Raw genomic sequence first — 24,060 nt, forward strand, 5'->3', positions numbered from 1 at the left:
TATCATGTCTGGCTAATTAATTTAGATATCGGTATGTAAAGTAAGCGGAATAAAGGAATCCAAATTGAGTTGGTTTAAATTTATTTCAGAATATAGTCACTCTTTTTCTGGTCTCAATTTACAAAGTTAATGCCAAGGTTTTTGTACGAGAGTAAAAGACATAAAGAAGTTAAAATCAATAGAACGACGGTTTGAGTTTTTAACTGGACAGTGTAAATTGAACATTAACTTTAAATCAGGGCGAAAGCAATTTTTAAGGTTAATTAAATTCTAATTATTTTCAAAAATTATTTTTAAAAGTTAAATGTGAGGACGGGAGTTAAGCATTTAAGTTTAATCATATAATCTAAGTCAACAGAGCGAGAGTTTGAGACGAGGGCGTTTAAACGGTTAGTATTTTCTCAAAAGGAGTTTCTATAGATTCTATTATTTTCAAAAGTGATTTTAGACTTAACGAAATAGTGAGAGCGTACGTTAAAATATAAAGTCATAGTCTAATTCAACAGAGCGAGAGTTTGACGAAAAGACTTTTAATTAATAGTGTCTACTGAAAAGACTTATTTTAAAATTAAGAAAAAGACCAACGAAGATTTGATTCCCCAAATATGACGAACTACATACTGATATCCATATTATTTGATATTTTATCTAGATCCAAATTTAGTTTTATTTTTTCCCCCTAATCATTAAAGTATCATCCGCCTTAGCTTTACGCAGTAACCCTAGAAAAATGGTAGATCGATTCATTAAGTCTCTGTGGGATCGATATCTTTTAAAACTACGCGATTAGACTGTGAGCTTGCAGTTAGTACCCCGATAGACTCATAAAGTCGCGACCAACGAGTATATAATAATAATATTAATAATAATACTAATAACCTCATTATGATCCTGATTAGATAATATATCAATTAATAATAATTTGATTAATAGAAAAATTAATTTAATCCTAATTAATCCCAATATTAATCTATTACTAAATAACAATAATATAATTTAATATTAATATGTAAAAAATAATAATAGTACTAATATTAGTCTATCATCATTTAACTAATAACGTTATTATAATTTATTTTACCCCTGCTATTAAAACAAATAGTCCTCCTAATTATTATTTCTAACTAATGTGTTTTAATAAGACAATGTCCTAGTTACTTATGTTAATATCCCTCTAGCATAACTCCCCAAATTATTATGTTTCAAGCAGCATCTCTGAATTAAAATAAATTCCTAAGAGGGACTAAAAAGTCAAAATGGTCTCCCTTTGACTTTTTAAGTTATTGGGGTTGATTAGATGCCTTATAAAGGGCCCTGAGCATGTCAATATCCTAGACTCTAAGTCAATAATAAGAGAGAAATAGTGATCAAATTTTGGGGTACGACAAAGTGCATACTTTTGGATACCGTCACTTAATAACTAAATGAAAGAAAAGATGAAGCTTTAACATCTGTTTGGTTGGTTCTCTCAATTATTGAGTTTGCTCCTACAGAGGCGGACCAGAAATTAGGATCTTCCCGCAAGACGGTGAATGGTTTGGAGTTGTCTTTGAGAGAGGCTCGGGGAGGTTGGAAGAAAGATGATGACAGTCTTTTGGAGATGTGTCATGAAAACCTTAAGTTATCCAAAGAGTATGCACTATTCTACATGTTTCTTTTGGAAATGCCCAACATGTTGAACTTTTTCATTCCATTGTGCATATTTCTCGATAGCAAGTTTGTCCTGGCCAAGAGACGATGGGTGGTAAACCGATCTTCATGAGGATGAATCATCCATGTAATGTTATTTTTTTCTGGGAAGAATCTTTCTTATGTAATATTTACTATAAATGAATTTCATAATTTCCTGTTCGTGGCACCTTCTCATTTTGTTTACTTACCAATTTTTTTTACCAATTATGGTGTTGCTTTTAGTTTTCTGCGTTCATTTCCCTGAAAATTTGTTGACGTTCGAGATTGTGCCGCAAAGTTTTATTGGATGTATTTGGGGACTGTGGCCGGTCATGAGTCAATACCTCTTCCTTTCCCCTAAGTTTGAACTTGGTTCAAGGTAAACATAGTGGGGACTCACATATGCCTCTATAGTGGCTAACTTTCAAGAATGGGCGGGCCCTGACACTACTACAAAAAACATATATGATGACGGTTGTGAAACACATATAATGACAGTTGCATGTTTGTTATTAGGTAGCGTGTGATTGTGTGTATGCTGGTTTCCACAACAGGCGCAGACTGTGGTTCGACCGTGGCTATATGTTAGGTAGCACGCTACTTATAACAATGGTTTAGTCAAACAACCATTGTGAAATAATTTATAGGTCCTTGGTTCGAATCTCAGACTCGTCATTCTTGCCTCGTTATTTTTCCCATATTCCTTCTTGATGTTCTTCATATGAAGTAGGAACCCAGAAGATAAAAAAAAAAAAAAAGAATCTGAGTAAAAGCAGAAATAAAATAGTCACAGAATCTCAATGGCTGGAGAAAAAGGTAAGCAATTATCCATAATATTCAAGATAGTCAAAGTATTATGAAAGGCAAAGCTTACCAAGATACATAGCCTTCAAGACAGATTCCACGTTATTCAATATTTCTTCTTATAAAAGTAGATGTTTGCATAACCATCCAGATCACATTACTCTTCAGCTAAAATCGGTCAACCTAAGCAATATAAGGCTCAAAAGAGAGATTTTGAGAAGGATATTAGAAAACTGATGAAGAAAAAAGTAAAGGAAGAGAAGCAGAGGTCCGAGTAAGCTTTAATGGTTCCGAAGTCTGAGGAAGTCTCAGAAGGAGTAGGCACAACTGCTGGATCCCAAAGTGGGCAGAATAGAGACAACAATGATAACACCTAAGAGGAAGGAGGGTCAAATGGAAGAAAAAGTAAAATTATCTAATGTATTTAGGATAAAAAATGTAACGCCTTCTTAATGAATAAAAGAATTTCCTTTTATTACTGTATGTTTCCATTTACATCCTTTAACAGCACCAAAACCACGACTACAATCAACAGCCCAATAATGAGTTTGTAACATGAACAAAGTTATATTCATAAAACATGAAGATGGAAACATGAACAAAGTTATAGTCATAAAACATGAACAGAGAAACATGAACAATACACATCACAATTTTATTATATTAAAAAATATACCAAGAAATGAAATGTAACCCTAGCAAAGAACATAAACTTTTAGAAAGCAGTATCATTATCATAGTAGAGAGAGAGAGAGTGAGTGTGCAACAAACACAGAATGGTAATGTACCATAAGTCTAAGAGGATAAAGATTTTGTTTCCAGAAATGATTCTGCTACCGTTGTCGTCTCGTTTGCTAGGGCACACTTGAGTGTTATGAACAAAATGAAGTACTTGTTTTCATGTTTTAATTTTGTTGGAAATAGTTTCACAACGGTTGCAAGCTTCAACAGTAGTGAAATATGGAACATATAACCACGGTTTAATCAAATAACCATAGTTGTTATACTTTCAATTTTTTAATAACAATAAATATGAAGGGACGCACGCTTATTTTTACTGAAAAAATGGAAAAATGTTGAAGTTGGGATTCGAAGCTTGTCATCTAAGTTCTATGACCATGGTCATTTTCAGGAACCATGATGAAAATTTTCTTAATAAAATAAAACAAACATGCGCATAAAAAATGTGATATGACTACAGTGGAAAAATTGTCGTTGTAATAATTTACCACCAAAGGTATATTTTCTAGTAGTGTGATTACCACTTTGTAGTCTGCTTTTTTATCGATGTGACTTTTGCTATGCAGTTTTGATTTTTTTGGTCATACTTCTGTGGCATTTGCAATAACGCCCTTGAGTTATTTATCGTGGGGTTTTAATTGCTCTAGTTGTATGCATATGTCGTTTGCGGCATAATCCCTTCTTTGTGGTTATCATATGCGATAAAGGAAATTTTAACTAAGCAGAGCGATTGTTGCTTATTCTTCTTTACTTGTATTGATATGAAACTCCTCGGTCGCCTTGGTTTTATTAAGAGTCGTCCTCTGCTTTTTCAAGTTAGAATCATTTGTGTCATACCTGTCAGGATTCTTGATCCTTTCTTTTGATGGTTTTGATTTCCATTTATTCTAACTATTTGGTGAGGATAGGCCATGTTGATTTCCATTTCCTTCTCTTTGTATTTCCCCTTTTGGTCGTTACAAGGCTTTATGTATCCTTCGTGCTTGAGACAGGTCTGCACAAATCGTTATCAAATTGTCATGAACATTGTAATACTTCAATTTGAGGTGGACGAAAGAGGATACCACGTCCAACATTGTCGTGAAGGGTCTTCCTAAAATATGGTTGTAGACAATCTTGCAAGGAATTACAAGGAATTATATGTTGAACGTCCTAGTGTCTCTCCCTTCCCCCAAAGTGGTCATCAACTCAATACACCCCCAGGGGAAACTTAATGTGTCTTTAAAGGCCTGGAGACATGACCCTCATGCATCCACAACGTCTCTCTTCTCAATCCAAGCTCCTCGAAAAACTCTACATACACTATGTCGCGAGAGCTTCCCCGTCAAAGAGGATCCTGGATACATCAAAATTATCCATTGTTGTCATTATCACCAAGAGAGAAATCTCTTTTGGGATTCTCCACGCCTTTTATATATATCCTAGAATCCGAGGATGGGCCTTTTTACCTTCTCGTCAAGAGTTGTTCCTTCCTCTTTGTAGATTGCCACTAACTATGTGATCCTCCTCTTCGTAGTTCTTTTGGACGAGTTTTTTTAGTGAGGCCCCTAATAATGGAAGTAATATATTGTTGTTCCCCTTTTAGATTTTCCTCTTCTTCATGGCTACTATCTTTCTTTCCCATGGACCCGCTTAGGGCCTTGATATTTTTCTTAGGGGATGCCTTCTCCGAGCGGGAGTATGGTTTCTTCTTTGGTGACTTATCTCGTTCCCTGTGTTCTTTCTTTCATCCCCGGTTGTCCCTTAGGCAACCTTCCCGCATATAACCAGTGATCCATCCCTTTTTGATCATCTCTTAAATTGCATCCTTTAGTTAGATGCAATCATTGTGTCGTGGTCGTGACTTTTATAGAAATATCAGTATTTCGACTTATCTGTTCTAGCTTACTATCTAATCGGATAGTGGTTTCTGATTTCAACTTCTTTGAATTCAGTGTTTACGCATTCTCTTCAAATTTTCTCCCTCTATGAGTTTAAATAAATGTATGCATAAAATCTACCTTGGGGTCCCCGCTCTTTGTCATCTCTACGATGGCTACTGTCTTTTTTTATATCTAAGATTTCTTGTTCCTTGGATCTTCTCGTCAGCTAAGAGTTTTTCTTCGTGGTTGATATAGGGTTACGCCTTATTCAGCAGGTGACTTAGGATTAGTGACTCAGATGATTATTGTAAAGGGTAAGGTAAATTTTGGGATACGACAAACGCACAACAACAACAATATAATAATAATAATAATAATAATAATAATAATAATAAATTTGATGATAAGTCGTTTGAGAATATGTGGATAATGTCACATTTGACCTTAATATAAGGATCTTCATGTGACTTTTTCAATTACATGGTTGGTTAAGTCTCTTCCAATTGACCAAAACTAGCAAAACAGAATTTCTTCAAATTCACAACCAACAATTAAATTCACACACTATTTTAAACTTGTGCTAAAGAAGTGAATACTACAATAGCCTCATTTTCAATATCCCAACCTGTCAAGTTTCTAATCCACTTATCCTAAACTAATATTTTCCAAATTTTAACATAGAAAAAAGATTTACACCAAAACCCTTAAGAGCAAGTTAGTTAAATTAGTTTCTTAAATAGTAAATGTAAATCACTCTCTTCCTTTTTTCTTTGTGAATTTCAATTCAATTCAATCTTTTCTATTATTGACAAACTAATACCTGTAAAAAAAACAGTATGTACAGGTGCTATCATGTTATTTCAACTGCCAAATTAAACACCTTAATTATAATAACTTCTTTCTCTCATTCTCAACATTTCTATCTTCTTCTGCGTCAAGCCGACTGATTGTAATTATTTTATTTTCAATTGTCTCATTGCAGACAAATAATTTATTTATTTGTCTGCAATGGGAAATGGAAATTCAAGGATAAATTCAACCAAAGAACAAGGAGAATCAATACCAAATAAAATCCGTTCCACGATAATCGAACGATTTGAAGATTTTAAAAAGAATAGGAATGCTGAACCAACCCTATCAAAGAAGCAACTATTGAAAAATGGCGAAGAAAAGGATGGTGGCAGTAGTGTTTTTAGGTCTACTTCTCACAAAACTAATGAAACCGAAGATTGTAACGTTTCGGTTTCGACAAAAGAGGAAACAATGGTGCCACTAACGACCACGGAAAATATTTCTAGGATTGTTCCTGTGGAAAACATCGAATGCAAAACTATAGAGAAGGTTAACATTAAGAATGAGATTGATCAAAGCAAAGATAAAGAGATTCGTGTCAATGTGAAAGACGGGGAAGAGATCGAAACAAAGGAGGAAATAATTGAAAGGATATTGAAAGAGGTAAAGAAAGAACAAGAACAAGAAGTGAGTGCAAAAAGTGAAGAGAATGATGGTGATGATAACGATGATGATGAAGAAACTGATATTGGGAGATATCTATGTCCCGGATCACCGAGTTTCAGAATTTATTGCATTGAAGCCGATGATGAAAAGAAAACACAAGATGAAGAAGACGAAGAAGAACAAGAAGTTATAAGTCATCCAGCCACCGCCGTGCTCAAAAAATCGCGCAGTGATAACTGCCTAGAAAGCTCTCCCTCAAAGAACAAGAGAATCATAAATAAGGTAATTATTCTTTTCTTATGCTCCCGCATTTCGGAAAAAGCAACCACAGCTGCAACCGTAATTACTATCAAAAATAATTTAATTAATCAGATAGAAAATGTTTCGAAGTCAATATTTCTTTTTCTTAACTTGGTTGGATGTTTTTGATAGGTAAGTCAGATAGTTGAAAATGTACCAAGTACAAAGAGAAAAGGGCATATGATGAGGAGATTTGGGGCAGTAAGAACTCTTCTAAAGGTTAAGTCATGCTACCACCCAATTTGTACCTGCACAGGAAATGACAGAAGAAGCACTCTTATTTCTGCAAAAGCAACAAATTGATTATATATATATACATCATATTGTTACTAGGTGTTAGAATGGAGACATGTTATAATTATTTTATTTTCTTGTTGTTTTTTTAGCCTTTTTTGGCTTGTTTAATTGATTGAATTCCTATTTAATCTTCATCTTCTGATGAGATCAATCAGAATTAGACCATAAGTCTTTGTTCATTGTGTTGAAAAAAATGCCTAGTACATGTTTCTGGTTCTAGCTTTTATGTAATTATTGTTACACATTTTTTTGTAAAGTTAGTACACTTGGCATAGAAGTGTTTGCTGTGTATAATGTACAATGGGAATGATTACATTTGTGTATTTATAGGTTCAAGTTTGATAGAAAAATTATTAAATTTCTTCTCATTTTTAATATTCATTTTTGGTTGTCATTTTTTATATACTTGATCATATCTCAAATATATTGGCATTTTAGTTGATGGGTTTTTTTTTAAAGTTTTTTTTTCATGGAAAAGAAGTGTTGATAATTTAAAGCTTCATTGAAATCTAAGTCTAATAAAAAAAATCAATATGATTTGAAGATGAATAAATAGTCTGGGAAAAAAATAACCTTAAAAATATACAGAGCTAAAAATCAAACCACAATGGGCAATAAAAATCAAAAACAGTGTATGATTCGAGATTCTGAATTCGAATTCAATTATGAAAATGCAATTGTTGGTCATCTAACGAAGTTACTCGAGTTTCGTTACGGTCTCTAAGGATTTGTTACAAAGATTTCTTTTTCTAAAGCTAGAATATGAGACAAAGTTTCACTAGACTTTTGATCCCAAAAGGGAAGTGGAAAGTTTCCTCCTTGAAATTTATAGATGTGAAAAATAAAGGGATCTCAGAGATGAGCAAAGGATTTGTAATGTACACAAAAAGGAACAAAAATACAGGAACCAAATGAGTGCCACCATGAAGTCACATGTGCATACATACACATACTTTACAGCCATCACATGAAAAGGATAAAAGTGGACTCTAGCCAGAACTAAGCAAGGAGAATATCCTTGTAATGAAAACTCACCTGCATGAACTAAATTCTAGCATATCATGCTTACCAAGGCATGGTTTCAATTACAGCTGGTGATTGCCGGTCTAAATCGGAATACATAATTTGAAACAAATGAATCTAAGAAGCTACTTGATGGTAATGTAGCGATTTGTTCCATGTCTGGCCCAGTAATCCTTAAGATCCAATGGTATAGATAAATCATGGCCTTCTGATGCAAACCTACTGAGAAGTCTTGTAAAAACACTGCCGCTCATTTTCCGCCCTCCGATGCGAGCATGGCGCTTGTTTGGAAGCTGTGGTAGTGGATACATTGACAGTGTAGTAGTACAACAAGAGGATTGCCATCCACCATTCCCCCATTTGTAGCACTGTCGTGGTGCTCCGGTACACGTGCAAACTGGGACAGGCATGACAGTTTCATCGAAAGTAATCAAATTCAAGCCAACATCCTGTCTGTCCCATTCAGATTTGATCTTTGTACCTTCAGAATAAGCCTTCCTATTTAAATCCTCACCCATTTTCTTTACTTTTGTAGGTGCTTTTGATGCCTTGGAATTATCCTTTGTTGTCTTAGTTAGATGAGACTCGATGGCTTCTGATGTTATAACAGTTACTGGAGAGGCATCTCTTATGATTATATCTGTGGAGTTATATGCTGCTTCTGTCATGTTGGATAGATGATGGTTTGAAGACCGGTGCATCCGCTTTGATCCGCGATGATTTCCACCGTTGAATGAAAAGTTGGCAGAACTATTCCGACATTGTAGGGCTGCAAGGGCATTATCCCGTTCCAACAGGGCATTATCCCTCTGGGCGAGCGCTTCATCCCTCTGCCTAAGGGCAACGTCTCGAGCAGCCAAGGCTTCATTCTTTTCAGATATAGCAGCCTCTAGTTCAATTTCCAGAATGGTAGCCTGTCTCTCAGCCATAATGGACCTGATTTTTTTATTCATAACTAGGGCATTTTGTTCCTTTATTTGATGTTGGGGATCCACGTTCCACTGCACATTTAAGAATCCAATCCAATTAATCAATCAATTAGTGCAACTGCAAATTAAAATAACAGAAAGCATGCTAAATCTGTGTATTTTACTTACAGGGGAATGTGCTCCTCTATAGTATTCCACCTTATGTCTACCGTTTTCATATTGCCGGTCATCGTCCATCTTGCGTCCAGAGGATTTTGGAACAGATGCAATAGTCGGTTTTAAGAAGTCTTGAAGTTTAAATAATCTCTGGCTGAAAGACAAATCCTGTTAACAAATGGGAAAAGCAACAGCTTGGCATCAAGTCAATAAACAGGAAGAGATGGATGAAGAGATTTTTTTTTTAGAAGGAAGAACAGGAAACCTTGTTAAAAGCTTTAGAACAAACAAATTAAACTTTGGTAGAACCAACCAGCATGAACAGCTTGTATCCAAATATCACAAATCTAAAACTTCTTATATCAAATCAAAAATCTATTAAGCACAGACACAAACACGGACACCGGACACGACACCGACTGACACGTCGACACCGATAATAATTTGAAAACATGAATGAATAAATTGAACGTAATCATAAGTGTCGGTGTCGGCACCGACACGGGCACGCCTTTATTCAGAGGTGTACGTGCGACAGTGTAGAACTGAACAACTCAAGTCCAAGCTTGAATGAATACCACCCTCCATTCTGGCGAAAACAAACGCTGCCACCATATTTATGACAGGTATCCAGAAGGAATATCCCTTAATGCATATTTGTACCCATTTATCAATCAACTATAGTTTCTTTGCAAAAAAAGCGATGATTTCTTTCCTATTGTAGTATTTCTTTCCTATTGTAGTTTGGAAACTTTAAGAGTTCCAAAATTGCTAGAGATGTGGCCTAAGTGGTGCTTATAAGGTTTGGATAGTTCTCACTTTACAAATCAGTTTTATGGGATTGAGATAACAGACTCAAAGCACATATTCTAATATGTTATCAGAGTAAATCTTAGATATGTTATTAGGCCACAATCTTTGTTATTCCACCTGTATTGTATAGGAAAAAAAGGCTTAATGTTAAGACACGGATATGGATAAATCCCTAGAACTTGACACTGGCGAGAAAGCCCTTCCTACATGTGTAGCCTTATAGAAGACAGACTGCATACAGTTTTTGGCCAATAAAATGCAGAGTGTGATTTAATATATATATATAGTAGCCCATAACATACAACATATGGCATCCCTAACACTATTTGTGTCTGGTTCTAGGCAGAGTAGTCAATAGTGGCGCCGTATCAGGATAGCGGAGCGGAATTCGGCCGCTATGGGAAGAGCTTTAGCGGTGCAGAACATTATAGCAACTACTACAGGATAAAGACCGTGTTAAATAGGTGAAATATTCAAAGAACACTGACTATTATTTTAACTATATACCAAATGAATCCAATCATCTAGAGATAAATACCATGCCATAAATACTTAACAGACAGCACGACGATCAACTAAATATTAATCCCTCAAATTTAGCAAGCGAAAAATCAACAAATTCTTACCACTATTTCCTCAACATGAATCGCACAATGTATTGAAAAGAACCAGAAAGTGACAAGCCAGAAAACTTTCATCTCATCATGGTGAAAACCTAGTTAATGGCCTATCGTAACTTCTCGTAACTATACATGAGAAGCATGGAACGACCCCTGACCTAACCACTTACTCAAGGTGCCGAGGGGAAGTGCCACACGACAATAACCAACAACAACAAAGCCTTATCCCACAAAGTGGGGTCGACTACATAGATCAACTTCCACGGTAATGTTCTATTCAGGATCATGCTTCTATCCAAATAGTTAATCTCGAGAGACAAAAATGAAAGCTAATGAATAGCATTCACCAATCAAAACCATTCTACACTATCTCAAAAGGAAACAATAAAAGGAACTTATGAAACCTAATTGATTTTCATCTAGTGATCTCCATACATCAACACACATAAAGCTCTAAAAGGAAATCTCAAAACCAATTAAATCACTAAAACCACTTCCATTCCATTTGATCAGTACAACAATCTCTAAAACCACTTCCTAGTTCATACTCATAAGTCGATTTAAATAATTTCTAAATGAAGAAGTTGTACTATGCTAAAAAAACAAAAAATTAAAAGGGAAAAAAGGGGTGTGGGAACAATTAAGTGAAAATGCATCTTGTAGTGAATTTGGAGAATGAACAAGAACAAAAAAAAAGTGTATTAGGAAGTAAGTGAGAGCGAGAATAGAGTGGAAAGTTGCAGAGTACATTACATTACCTAGAAAGAAAGGTTTAGAAAATAAAAATGGCAATTAGGAAAATTGAGAGAGAGAGAGAGAGAGAGAGAGAGAGCGAGAGCTTACAGCTACTATAATGGAATCGAAGACGAAGACCTACGAGAGAGAATTGAATTTGATGTGTGTGTGTGTGAGAGAGAGAGAGAGAGAGAGAGAATTGAATTTGATGAGAGAGAGAGAGAGAGAGAGCAAGGACAGCGTCGTTCACCTCTATGCGAGCGAGCGTTTCAGTCACCTTCTTTCCTCAGAGCACCCCGTGTCATGTTAGTTTTCCCTTCCCATTAATCTCATGCCAAAAACAATGCCGTTTTAATTTTTTTTTTTTTTTTTTTTTTGAAAATAATGTTTTAAAAATCGAATCTATTATTAAATGAATGAAGATATTGATTGATTGAATCATTAAATCATTGGTTGAATCATATGACTGAATCCGATTAAATCGGACAATTTGATTAAATAAAATAATCTTTATAATAAAATTATATATTTATTAAATTAGTCAAATTGAATGATTTCGTCTTTAAAAAAATCCCAAACCTAAAATTTTTGATATATCTCAATTTCAAAAGTTCTTTCTTAAAATTCAAAATCTCAATAATCTTCATAATATTTCAAAAGTTCTTTCTTATAATCTTCATAATATTATAAAATACATATCTAAATAAATTTTAATCAAAATCTAATTAAAATAAATATGATGTTTAATAAATTTAATTTCAAAAAGAGAGAATTGTTTCAAATATATTTTGAACAATGTCAACTTATATTATAATTTTATTTTTTAAAAAAGTTATTAAAATAGTGTCGTTCTGTCTTTAAAAAATTAAGTATTTTATTAGTCGGTTCCAAAATCTATGGTTCATTGATTTTTCCTGATTCTAATCGATTTTTATTGATTCAATAGTTTGTCTGATCTAGCAATCATATTAGATCAATGATTTCTTTGAATCCTGATTCAATTTATCCGACCGATTGATCCGATTTAATTTTTAAAATACAGTATGAAATCACACTTCCATTAAAAAAAAGTTATAAAAACAGAGAAAAAATTAAAAAACTTCTTATAAATTAAAAATATTTGTAAAAATGTACTAAAACTAATTAGAAGATTTGTTTGATTGTAGGATAAATGGAGGAGAGAGGGGGGAAACAGGAGAGGAATTTAATAATAGATGTCTTTGGTTTGATTTTCAAAAGAAAAAGAGAATATAAGAAGAGTGAAACAAAATCTTGTTCTGAATTATATTTTTTCTACGGAAAAAGAGAAGGTGTTTTATATTAATATTAATTATATTTATATAATTATTTTTATATCATAAATTTATTTATTTTTAAATGTTAAAAGTCGATCGTATTTTCAAATTTTGTTATCTTTCTCTTATATTTTTTATTTTTTTATATTTTTATCTTAACATTTATTGAATATGTATAAATTTATTTTATTTTTCTAACTTTTTGTGTTACTTTTTAATTATTTTTATAATTTTTATAATAACTTTTTTCAAAATTTTATTTTATATATATATATATATATATATATATATATATATATATATATATATATATATATATATATATATATATATAATTTCGTTTAGGAATCATAAATGGATGTGGTTGGTGAATTAGATATTTCGAACCGGTGGTGTTGATCTTCGTTACTGCGGCGTAGGATGCATCTACATTGTTGGCAACGCCCAAGTCAGTTCAAGATTTAAGATGAGTATAGTAAAAATTGGAGATCAAAAAGTGTATTTTGTTTTCTGTTATGAATTGATTTTATACCTTAGGGCAAGTGGAGCGGATTTGATAAGATGAATTGGACCTCAGCTATTTGGGTCATTGATCGGCCTAATATGATTGCCCCTAAAGCTTTGTCGAGCATTGAGTGAGCCAAGGAAGCCTTTAGTGATAATGTTCGACCCCCAAGATATTGTCCGGAGTGAATTAGAAATGAAACGCTTGGAGTCAGTTGAAAGAGTAGTGGAGACACAAGCGCATTAAATGCATTTCCATCATAAAAACATTTCGTCGCCTTCTTCTGACACGAGTGTTGATGTGATCATTCAGTCATGGAGTGAATCCTATTGCATTTGAGTGCACTCGAGTTTGCATGTATCCCTGAGGAAAAATCTAGTTGTTGATTTCGTAACTCCTTTCTTTAGCTGATTTGGATCGTCCAATTGTTCTCGTCTATAAATAGGAGGAGTTGAGCATTTTGGAAAATTTTCCGTTTACATACACTTTATTCCTGAGAGCATTAATCAGGACAATTCTAGGAGGAGTTGAGCATTTTGGAAAATTTTCCGTTTACATACACTTTATTCCTGAGAGCATTAATCAGGACAATTCTAGTTTCTTAACCATAGTTTTTTGTGCTTCATCAATCTGACACAACTAGGTATCCTTCTCAACTCAAGATTTTATCTTCAGTATTTCCTATTTTCTAGTCAGGATGAGTGACAATACAGTTAATTTAGTGAGCAATTCTGAGAGAGAAACCTCATCTGCCTCGAGAATTGGGGCATCTTTTGATTCTCATCTCCCTCCTCTTGACCTTGATAGCCTAGAACCAGAAATCGTACCTTTATTTGATTATTCTAACTCGAAAAGGGTATCTAGGGATTCCCTAGAGGAATAAGCTTCTTCATCTGACTCATTAAAAGCCATTTTATCAAATGTCGGCAAAGAGGTGAATTATGTCGAGGTCTTTATGCCCCCTCCCCTCTTAACCAAGGAGGAAATACAAGCCAACCGATGGATGAGAGAACATATCCATTTTGCCTGAGAATCAATAATTGTGAACCTAGGGACACTGAAGTGAATGCCTATTTGGATCTTCGAGGTCATCCAAATGCAGTGTCTTGGATCATTCCCGTTAAACATTCTAAGATCGAACATTTGGCCCATAAAGGATTGACACTAGTGAAATTGGCCAATGCAATGAAGTATGGTTGGGTGAGAAATTATATTCCTGAGGAGAGAGATGTTGAACAGGATGTTGGGACAATTGGTCCACTTTGTTAAACCAGTATGACAGCAATATAATACTAAAATAAACACAATGTAGAAATCAATAAAATAACACAAGAGATTGATAATCCAGTTTGGTGCAAACAACACCTACATCTAGAGGGAACTCTACCCAAGAAAGGAAATTCACTACTTTGAATTAGTATCATTAGTATTATATGAACAACAACCATATGTTGTTAAAAGCCTCTTCTTAATCCTAATGACTTTCTATTTAAGACTCCCCTTAAATATGAGATCCTTTGTCACTTTCTCTCAATCACTAATCTCAAGTGATCAACTTTAATAACAACTTTATTGAATGTTAAATTTACAACACAACTAAGACAAACCAACAACTATGCCAAGTGACTGAAGTAATAATATGGTGTACACAACAAAGATCCAACATTAATCCTTATGATATAAGTGATAGCATTATTTTAGAATACAAGTAACAAAAGACTACAAAACTATAGCACAAAGAACTTAATCCTAGTGCACAAAACTTGTCCTCAAACATGATATTTGAGTATCCTTATATAGCAATGCATTCTGGGATTTTCTCCTTTGGATTTCTGAGTTAATTTCGTCCATAACAATAGTTGAATACACCAAAAGATATGATTTGTTATATTTCAAAATTCAAATTTAAATCTCCATTTAAATATGATTTGATATTCAACAACTGTCAAACAAATCACACAAACATTTCCAATAAATATGCAACAAATCTGATTGAATCTCAATTAGAAATTTCGCATATAACAACATCCATCATGACCTGCTTATCAGGGCCAAATGTTACACTACAAACATGCTAAAAAATTGTGTTCCACATGTTGCACCAGAACATACAAATTAACTCTCGTCATATAAATCTTCTTTTTAGAGTCATTCTTAGATTAAATATAGACCAGAACGACAATAACATATGTTTGTTGTCAGGGACTAGATGTTGCAGCACACATGTTGGAACATTATGTTCCACTTGTGTTCCTTATGCACCAGAAACAGTTTTAACATACTCCATGTTATTTTGCATAATGCATACATTCCAAAAGGAACAACAAACTCCCCCTTTGGAAAATTTTGGAAAATTTTGGAAAAACAACTCTTTAAGCATAAACACAGTTGGGTATAAAGGAATCTCATACTTAGAACAAACATCATCAGCAACAGTAGAAGAACATCCATTTAAAGCATACATTAGTAGTAGAAGTTAGAGCAGCAACATCATATATCAGTAACAAAGCAGTTGAAACACATCAGTCAGTTGAGACACAATATTGCTCCCATAAATAGTAACATGCAATCATTCATGATAAGTTATTCATGCATGCACACATAGTTAATAGTCAGTAGTCAAAGGTCATAAGTTACTACTAAAACACAAAAATATCAACACACAGTCACTCAAGGTTAAGGGCTAGATTCCATGCCAGATGCTTCAGTATGTGTGCACATAGAACATCAGTTAGTACTAATTAGAGCATCTATCAGTACTAAGCATAACATGATATATCAATTGAGCCTCATACACCACGAAGTCAATAGTCAAGTTAGTATACACACCACTTTAGTAGACACACCACTTCATTACACACACCATTAATCCCCCTTTTTTCCATAATTTGGAAAACGTGTTCCTCAGAAAAATCATGCAGTCAACACAAAGGTTAGTCTACTAGCACATATACACATCAAATCAGGGGTAGACAAATAGCATGACAAATGATAAACCCTATGCTAGAGCATCAGTCCTTGACATTCAAAAGTTACAACACCATTACAATCCTGAAAGTACCCATAAAAATACATATGAAAAGAAAACCAAAAAGATGTAGCTAAACATTAACGAGCTACAGCAGACAATGCATATCAGAACAGATTTCTGGCACAACCTGGTTGACAGCATCAGACAGCTTACTCTTCAGAGTTTTCCTCCTCCTCTTCACTTATAGGATATTCTTCTTCACTATCGGCCTATTTTTCTTCAGCCTCTTCATTGGTCAACAACATTATCAAATCATCCACCTTCATCTTCCTGATGGTGCTTGAAGTGATTATTGCTTGTAAAGCCTTGGACACTTCCATCAATTCATTCAGAACATCCTCTTTGATTGCTCTAGACACAGAAGAGAAAGTCCAACTTGTTACATGAGTTTTAATTTTTGGCACCACAATGTTTGGCACATGTGTTACAGTAAAGAGCCTGTAGTCTAATAAGTGGTTTTCATATCGTCTTTACTAGTTTTTTACTTAGCATTTTACCACTTTTTGTCCATTTTTTTCTATTTATTGTATTTTATTATTTGGTTGTATGTTTTTACTGTTTTCAGGGTATAATGACTGTTTAGGTAAAAAAAGGATCGAAAATGAGCAAAGTGTGGAAAACGTCAAAAGTCAGAAAATCCTCATACAAAATCCAGAGGGATGCGGGCAGTACCAACAAGTTACTAGGAGTCCCCCGTTTTTGAAGTCTAGTACAAGAAGTAGAGGCCTGATATGACCTCCCTTAGACACGTCTACGGGTCGTAGTAGAAGGGTGAGATACATTTTATTTCTTTCCTTTTTAGACCGACTATCGTGTTTTTGGCTTTTTGCATGTTTAGATTGATATAGTCTAATGTAATGACCATTGAACAAAGGAGATATTGAGCTAAGTTTAGGTTTTTATATAAAACTCATAGTTGGTTATGAGTATAGGGTCAAGCTTTATTTTCCAAAAAGTTTCTACATATTTTATTTGTGTCTATACTCAAGTCTCCATTGGAGCATTGGATTCAAGCTTATCAAATCAGGTTCTATAATTTGTTTTCATTACAATTGCATGTTTAATTTAAATGTTTATTATGAATCCATCTGTGAATATCGATTTGATTATGTTTTCCCTCAACATGAGTCAATAATCCATTAGGAACTAGGGATTATATGGATTATCTCATGACCATTTGCATGATTTGTCACAAGTCGATTACGAGAGTAATTTGTCTATATTTATTTTAGTACCTGAGTTCATGCATTCCAACCTTTGATGCGAAAGTAAAGTGTTCTTAGGTACTAACCGTAGTCTGAAAGGATATGTGTTGGTACCAGAGTGCAGGTTTTTAAACAAACAAGTCTAATACAGCGAAAGCGCTTGAATGAATTTGAGAAAGTTTTATAGTTGAGAAAAAGTTACGAATCCTTGAGGAATAATCCAGTCGTGCAAAAGCAAACAAATAATTTGTCATCGATAGGGCAAAGCGCTGGCAAAAGCAGGTGTTTCCCATATTTATCTATTTTCTATAAATTATGTTGACACTCTGGTAATAGAAGTGACTCGGATTGTATGAACGCGTCAGAGTGAGAACCATAACCCTAAGTCCTATATTTCCTCCATTGTGATTTAAGTGATTTATCAATTAAGTTGTCTTCATATAAGTGTTTTTTATTTAAGTTATTTTTACCAAATCTCAAATTATTAATTCCTCTAAATATACATTGATAGAAATAAATTAGTTACTTGAACCATTGGTCTCTGTGGTTCAATAGCTTTTTACTACTTTGCACACCCGTGCACTTGCGGCCTATCAAGTTTGTGGTGTCGTTGTCGGGGATCAATTGCATTTGATATTGAATTACTGTTTAATCACCGTATATACTAGAGCTTTATTTTTCTGTTTATTTTGTTGTATTTCCCGTTGCTCTTGTATGCGAAGAACTCATTCTGCTGAGAATTTAGTCGAACTTGTAAATGAAATCAAGTGTTTCTTACGAGAGAGACTCTGAAATCTTAGACAAAATGTTATGGTTGATGTAGTAGTTGACACTAAGACTCTTAAGTATTATGTGACTCCTACCGAAGAGGAACTGCATTATAGTATTGTGCACCTTCCGATTGCAACAAATTATTTTGAATTAAAACCTTATTTGATTGGTATGGTCCAACAAAATCAATTTTTCGGGCTACCGTCTGAAAACCCAGACTTTCATCTTTCTATATTTATTCATAATTGTGGTACTGTTAAGGCTAATGGCGTTGACCAAAATGCGATCCGTTCAATTGAAAGTGGCCTTTCTTGTGTAGTACTTTCCGCCAAGCAAAATGGCCCAAGTTAGGAACGAGATTAATAATTTTAGAAAAGAAGAACGGGAATCATATTTTGATGCGTAAGAGCGTTATAAGTATTTTTTAGGATTATGCCTTTTTCATGGGCTTGAGAAGTGGATGATTATACATACCTTTTAAAACAATCTCATTTAATCCACAAGGATGATCTTAGATACGGCTTATGGAGGAGCCCTCATGAATAGTCCTCAAGATGTAGCATATAATTTGATACAAGTATCATTTTGCTGCTAAGTCTACCCCTAAGACTAGTGGTCTTTATGAGGTTAATATGTTCGATCACATGAACGCGAAGGTGGATGCCTTTTACCAAAAGATAGATAGCCTAAGCATCACACCTTCCACACCTATTACTCCTGCCCATGTTGCTTCTGTTGCCCCTGCCACTATCTACTATGAGATATGCTGAGTTAATGGGCACACTGATAGAGATTTCCAAATGATCCTCATCAGAGGATCCAATAAAGAAAATGCCAATTTTGTGAATAACAACCAGTAGAATAATGAATAACACCTATAACCCAGGGTGGAGAAACCACCCTAATTTCTTATATAGGAACAACAACCCCCAACAAGCTATAATACCACCGGGTTTCCAAAAAGCTATGCCAACCGAGTCTAAGAAATCCAACTTAGAACTTTTGATGGAAAAGTTTGTGATGACGAAAACCCATTAAAATGATGAATTTATAAATCAAAACCTCCTCACCAATGAGGAACTTAGGCAGTTAACCACTAATATTGACAATGTTTCCACCCATAACAAAATGTTAGAGACTGAAATCTCCTAAGTTTCTCAACAACAAGCTTCTACCTTTGTCCCTTCCGGGTCATCTCTGGGGCAACCCAATAAAATTCCCAAGGGACATTTGAATGTTGTAAAAATGTGTAGTGCTAATCAAGTGAGTAGTTCTAGTGAGATAGAGGAAGAGGTTGAAGAGAGTGTGTCAACACCACCTGAAAAGAAGGTTGTTGAAGAGGCCGAGAAGGAAGCACCTTATGTTGCTCCTCCTCCCTAAAAACATGTTGTTCATTTCCCACAAAGGCTTGTAAAGGCCAAAGTTGAGGCCCAGTTAGAAAAAATTGTGGAACTACTTAAAAAGATCCACATCAATGTGCCTTTCACCAAGGAACTAGCTCAAATGCCCTCTTATGCTAAGTTCTTAAAAGATATTCTTTCAAACAAGAGGAAGTTAGAGGACCATGAAATTGTGGCTATGATCTTGATAGTAGTGTTGTGATTCAAAATATGGTGATTCATAAGCTCAAAGATTCAAGAAGTTTCTATATCTCTTGTCAAATAGGAACCATGGACTTTGAGAAAGAAATTTGTGATCAAGGGGCTCGCGTTAGCTTGATGCCCTCATCTGTGTGTAGGAAGTTAAATATGGGAGAGATGAAACCGACTAATGTGTCTCTGCAACTTGCAGATATATCGGTCAAGTACCCCATTGGTCTGTTGGAAGATGTTCTAGTGAGAGTTGGAAAGTATTATGTGCCGATAGACTTTGTCATAATGGACATCAATGAGGATTTCTAAACCCTGATAACCTTAGGTAGGCCTTTCTTATCTATGGAGGGGCTCATCATCGATGTCAATATAGGGATGTTGACTTTTGAGGTAGGAGAAGAGAAGATTGAGCTTATTCTAGAAACATTTTGAAAAATCCTTCATTGAGGGATTCTTGTTGTCTAGTGGATTTGATCATGGTTTGTGTTCAATAGAGCGTATAAAAGCCTCCCCCGACCAATAAGTTGGAAGAGTGCTTATTTAATAGTGCCCAAGTTGAGAAAGATAACACTAAAACTAAGGTTTATGGAGAAGTTATGGATAAAAGTCCCATTCCCATTAACCAAGTATTTGAAGCACATGTTGTATAAGGTGACAAACCCAAAAACCATAGACCCCGTCTAGTTTTGAAGAAAAGTATGTCAAAGGAGAAGAAACGAGTAAAAGAGAAGGTCTGTAAAAAGCTAGACCAAAAATACGAGCCTCCACATAGGAGGAAGAAAAGGGAAGAGGGATGCATGGCATGGATGACTAAGGTTAGTTGGGTCCCAACAATAACGAGAGGAGATGTTAAGGACTCTAGCTTGAAGGAAGCACACTCCTGAGTTTGAGGGTGTAGGTGGTCGAGCCAAACGGACTTAAATAAAGCGCTACGTGGGAAGAAACCCACACTTTTTATACTAATTTGTTTTCTTGTAGTTTTATTTTTCTTTCGGTTAGTAAAAGGTCCCGCAAAGACAAAGTGAAACTCGCGATGAATATTGAAAATATTCGAGAAAAATCAATAAAGGAATCGGGCTCAAAAGGATACCACAAGAATAAAAACAAACAAAATTGCCCATATAAAAATCAGGGACTTGCTACGGCTGGCCGTAGCAGGTGCTACGGGCCATAGCATCCCCTTACCACAAAACACAAAAAGCCAACATTCCCCATATGAGAATCAACTCCTTGCTACGGGTGGCCGTAACAAGGATAGCTGACCAAAAGTCAAACTTTTTCAAATCTTTTCAAATCTTCTTGGGACTCACCCACCTCTCTCTTACCCAACCATCACCAATCAGTCATCTTTAAAGCCCCAAAAAACTAATTTTTAAACCTTATTATCATAAACCATTCTCTCTCTGAAACATATCATCTCTTTCACTCTCCCACTTTCTTCCATAATTTTTCAAAAACCTCCATTGACAACTAACAAAAGCTCTCACCTTTAACCATTTCCCAACCAAAAATCCTAAACCACCTTCACAAAACCTTCATCAACTATCACCCTAATCATACTTCCGGGTACGAAAATTCTAAAACTCTCACTTTGAATTTTTCGAATCCAACCAACAATGACACCCAAGAGGATCGATAAAGGCAAGAAAGTCACTGGGTCATCAAGGCCTAGGAAGAGAGGAAACACTAGATCATCCAACCCTCAAAACATTGTCTTTATAGACGACACTCAAGCCAAGCGGTATTCCACTCTCATCAAGTGGAAAATCATACCATCGAGATACATGTGCAAAAGCACTCTCTCCACCTGTGGTCTTAAAGCCAAAGTAGATAGAATGTTCCACTCTATAGAGTTGCTTGATTTTATGTAAAGGGAAGCGCTAACCTATGAGCACATCACCCTTGAATTTTTAAGTACCTTGGACTTTAAATTGCAAAAAGAAGTGGATTGGCAACACGAGGTACTACTATGGTACTCTCAAGTTTCGTTTTTTTAACCAAAAACCAAGAATTGAGTGTGGAAAAGATGGGGCACATCCTCAAATTTCCTATTTATGGGCTGAGAGGTGTCCCAAAATGTTTTGATGTTAAGAGCTTTTGGCATGCTATTTCCGGCGACAACTTTTATATCGCCGCGGGGGCGAAAGCCTCCACCATCAAAAACTCGTGCTTTGGTAATGCCCAAAAGGCGTTTGCTTTCACCTTGTTTAGGTGAGATGATAGCACCGGTGTGGCCTCCCAAAAGGAGACTTTATTTTTGTTTTGTATGACTAACAATGGTATTTTTAATGCCGCCACTTTTGCGGCTAACTACTTGGGAAAGGTTGCTCGTGCGCCCACCCGAGGCATTTCGGTAGGGGGTATGATTACCCAAATTGCCGAGAACCTTAAGTTTAAGTTTAACTAGGCCGAGGACCATATTATTAAGGTAATTATTAAGTTTGATATGGATGCCCTTGTGCATCAAGGTGTGATTTTTATGGACACTAACACCTATACGATGATGATCTGTAACAAGGTTATTCTTGACTTGCCTAACCCTAGAAATGTTAGGATTTATATTATGAATATTTGGCTCTACCAAGCGAGCATATCCTTTCTGAGTAACTCATCTAAGAGGGAGGGCAAGCTCGATTTTACTAACCATGTTACAGGTACCGCAATTGAAAAGGACATTGTTCCCCTACCCATACTTTCTACCCAAAATGAAGTCGGGCCTTCGAATGAAAATCAAGATAGGTGAAAGTGGGTTTAATCTGAATTTCATGGCACGAAGGTTGAGAAAATGAGGCAAGGAGTAGTCTTGAATGATATCCAAGTGATGTTGCAATAACTCATGTTCCGCTTCCTATCTCCCGATTGAGGTTTATGTGAGTTCACTCCCATTTGCTTGCGCTAAAACATTAAGGAGAATGTTTGGTTCAAGTTTGGGGGATACTTATTTACTTTTATTTTATTTATTTTTCTTCCCTTGTGTGTCTAAGTTTACTCTTTCTCTTGCTCTTTAGTTATTTCCGTATTTTACTTTTTTTAAACCACTTTTTCAAAGCTTTTCCCGAACTATGACCGTGCAAAAAAAAAATTAAAAACTTATGTCTTGAGGAAACTAGGAAAGTAATATAGAGTTATAGGGATGAAAGGCTAAGACTAGGGACATTGGGAAAGTTTGACAACTTGGGTATTACCCAAACACCCTATGTTCCCCGAAGTAGGGCGCATGTCCAATGTGTAGATTTGTGTCATAATACTTGGCTTTTGAGAAGTACACCCTGATTAGTTTATAATGACAATTTGACATAAATTAGAATCACATGCATGACTTATTGGTTTAGAAACAAATGATTTTAGCACCAAAATGATGAAAAGGCAGTAAAAGGAAACTACATTTTCTAACTTAGGCAACCCTCACCCGGTTATTTTGCCTAACGGGGGTTGAACCCCAAACATCGTTCCAAAGTGGACAAATAAGAGCACAAAAGTGTGTAACTTCATTGAAATAAATAATAAATTAAAAATGGTGTCTAAACAAAAATTCTTGACCGATCTTGTGCATGTGACGACAAAAATAATTCCAATTGCCTTAATTTGATTGTTCGAATGAAAGGGGAGGAAAAATAGAAAAAGAGACGTAAGCACAAAGCATAGTTAAAGAGGTGTCTGAAAGGGAGACTTAGGTATGTGGTTCTATCCCGGTTAGTATTCTTCTGAATACCTTTGATTCCAAGGGATTACCAAGAGAACTAGGTTTAGCCAATTGGAACGAAAACTCACGTATGAGTATCGGTAGCTTCATTTTTGTATGAGTACCAGTGATCGAAAAAATAGCAAGTGTACTATTTTTCCTTTTGTAGTAATAAAGGGAAAATTCCTCGAATGTCGATCTCAAGGACTATGCGTTAATATCGAGTTCAAATCATCGTTCAATTAAACAAAAACTAGTGTTGGGTTTTTTTAATTTAAACTTATTAAAATAAGGGCAAATGAAATAAACACTGTAAAAATAAGGGTTTCAAGGAAAAAGGAACATGCCAGGGAAGGTGTATAATTTGTCCCTATAACAACTCTGAGTCACTATTGCATCAACAAATATCAATTAACTACTACCAGTTCTTAGGGGTATTTTCTCCCAAGTCCTTGGTGAGAAAAACTTTAATCAGTCATCAATAATCTCTATGTCCATAGGAAATTACCGGTGAAATTAAGCCTTATTATATCAAGAATCCTCTGGTTCATACAGGGTATCCCTAGTCCT

At 35.1% G+C, this 24,060-nt stretch overlaps 2 protein-coding genes across 7 annotated transcripts; one reads left to right on the top strand and one right to left on the bottom strand.

Annotated features, from left to right (window-relative positions):
- The first annotated feature begins 5,912 nt into the window (after positions 1–5,912).
- On the top strand, positions 5,913–7,411 carry LOC127105851 (chromatin modification-related protein EAF7). Its single transcript, XM_051043060.1, has 2 exons — positions 5,913–6,818; positions 6,969–7,411. The coding sequence occupies exons 1-2, from the start codon at positions 6,087–6,089 to the stop codon at positions 7,137–7,139; spliced, it is 903 nt and encodes a 300-aa protein (XP_050899017.1). The 5' UTR covers positions 5,913–6,086; the 3' UTR covers positions 7,140–7,411.
- A 581-nt stretch (positions 7,412–7,992) lies between these two features.
- Positions 7,993–11,795, bottom strand: LOC127105311 (protein BASIC PENTACYSTEINE4). 6 transcript variants are annotated; one of them, XM_051042483.1, is made up of 3 exons: positions 11,660–11,795; positions 9,254–9,409; positions 7,993–9,157 (listed from the first exon to the last, which is right to left on the bottom strand). In XM_051042483.1, exons 2-3 carry the CDS (start codon positions 9,320–9,322, stop codon positions 8,282–8,284), a joined length of 945 nt encoding a protein of 314 aa, XP_050898440.1. In that variant the 5' UTR covers positions 9,323–9,409; positions 11,660–11,795; the 3' UTR covers positions 7,993–8,281. The 6 variants fall into 6 exon arrangements, with proteins under 6 accessions (XP_050898440.1, XP_050898439.1, XP_050898443.1 ...); XM_051042482.1 differs by having other exon boundaries at positions 11,518–11,702; XM_051042486.1 differs by having other exon boundaries at positions 9,254–9,395; positions 11,660–11,678.
- Between the last annotated feature and the right edge of the window lie 12,265 nt (positions 11,796–24,060).

The sequence above is a fragment of the Lathyrus oleraceus genome, chromosome 7 (genome assembly GCF_024323335.1).
Source record: "Lathyrus oleraceus cultivar Zhongwan6 chromosome 7, CAAS_Psat_ZW6_1.0, whole genome shotgun sequence".
NCBI lineage: Eukaryota > Viridiplantae > Streptophyta > Magnoliopsida > Fabales > Fabaceae > Lathyrus > Lathyrus oleraceus.

Excerpts from the sequence above, each read along its gene's own strand:
- LOC127105851 (XM_051043060.1), top strand. The coding sequence starts at position 6,087 with ATGGGAAATGGAAATTCAAGGATAAATTCAACCAAAGAACAAGGAGAA. Across the intron at positions 6,819-6,968 it reads ACAAGAGAATCATAAATAAG|GTAAGTCAGATAGTTGAAAA; the intron begins GTAATTATTCTT and ends TGTTTTTGATAG.
- LOC127105311 (XM_051042488.1), bottom strand. Across the intron at positions 9,158-9,253 it reads ATAGAGGAGCACATTCCCCT|TGGAACGTGGATCCCCAACA; the intron begins GTAAGTAAAATA and ends TTAAATGTGCAG.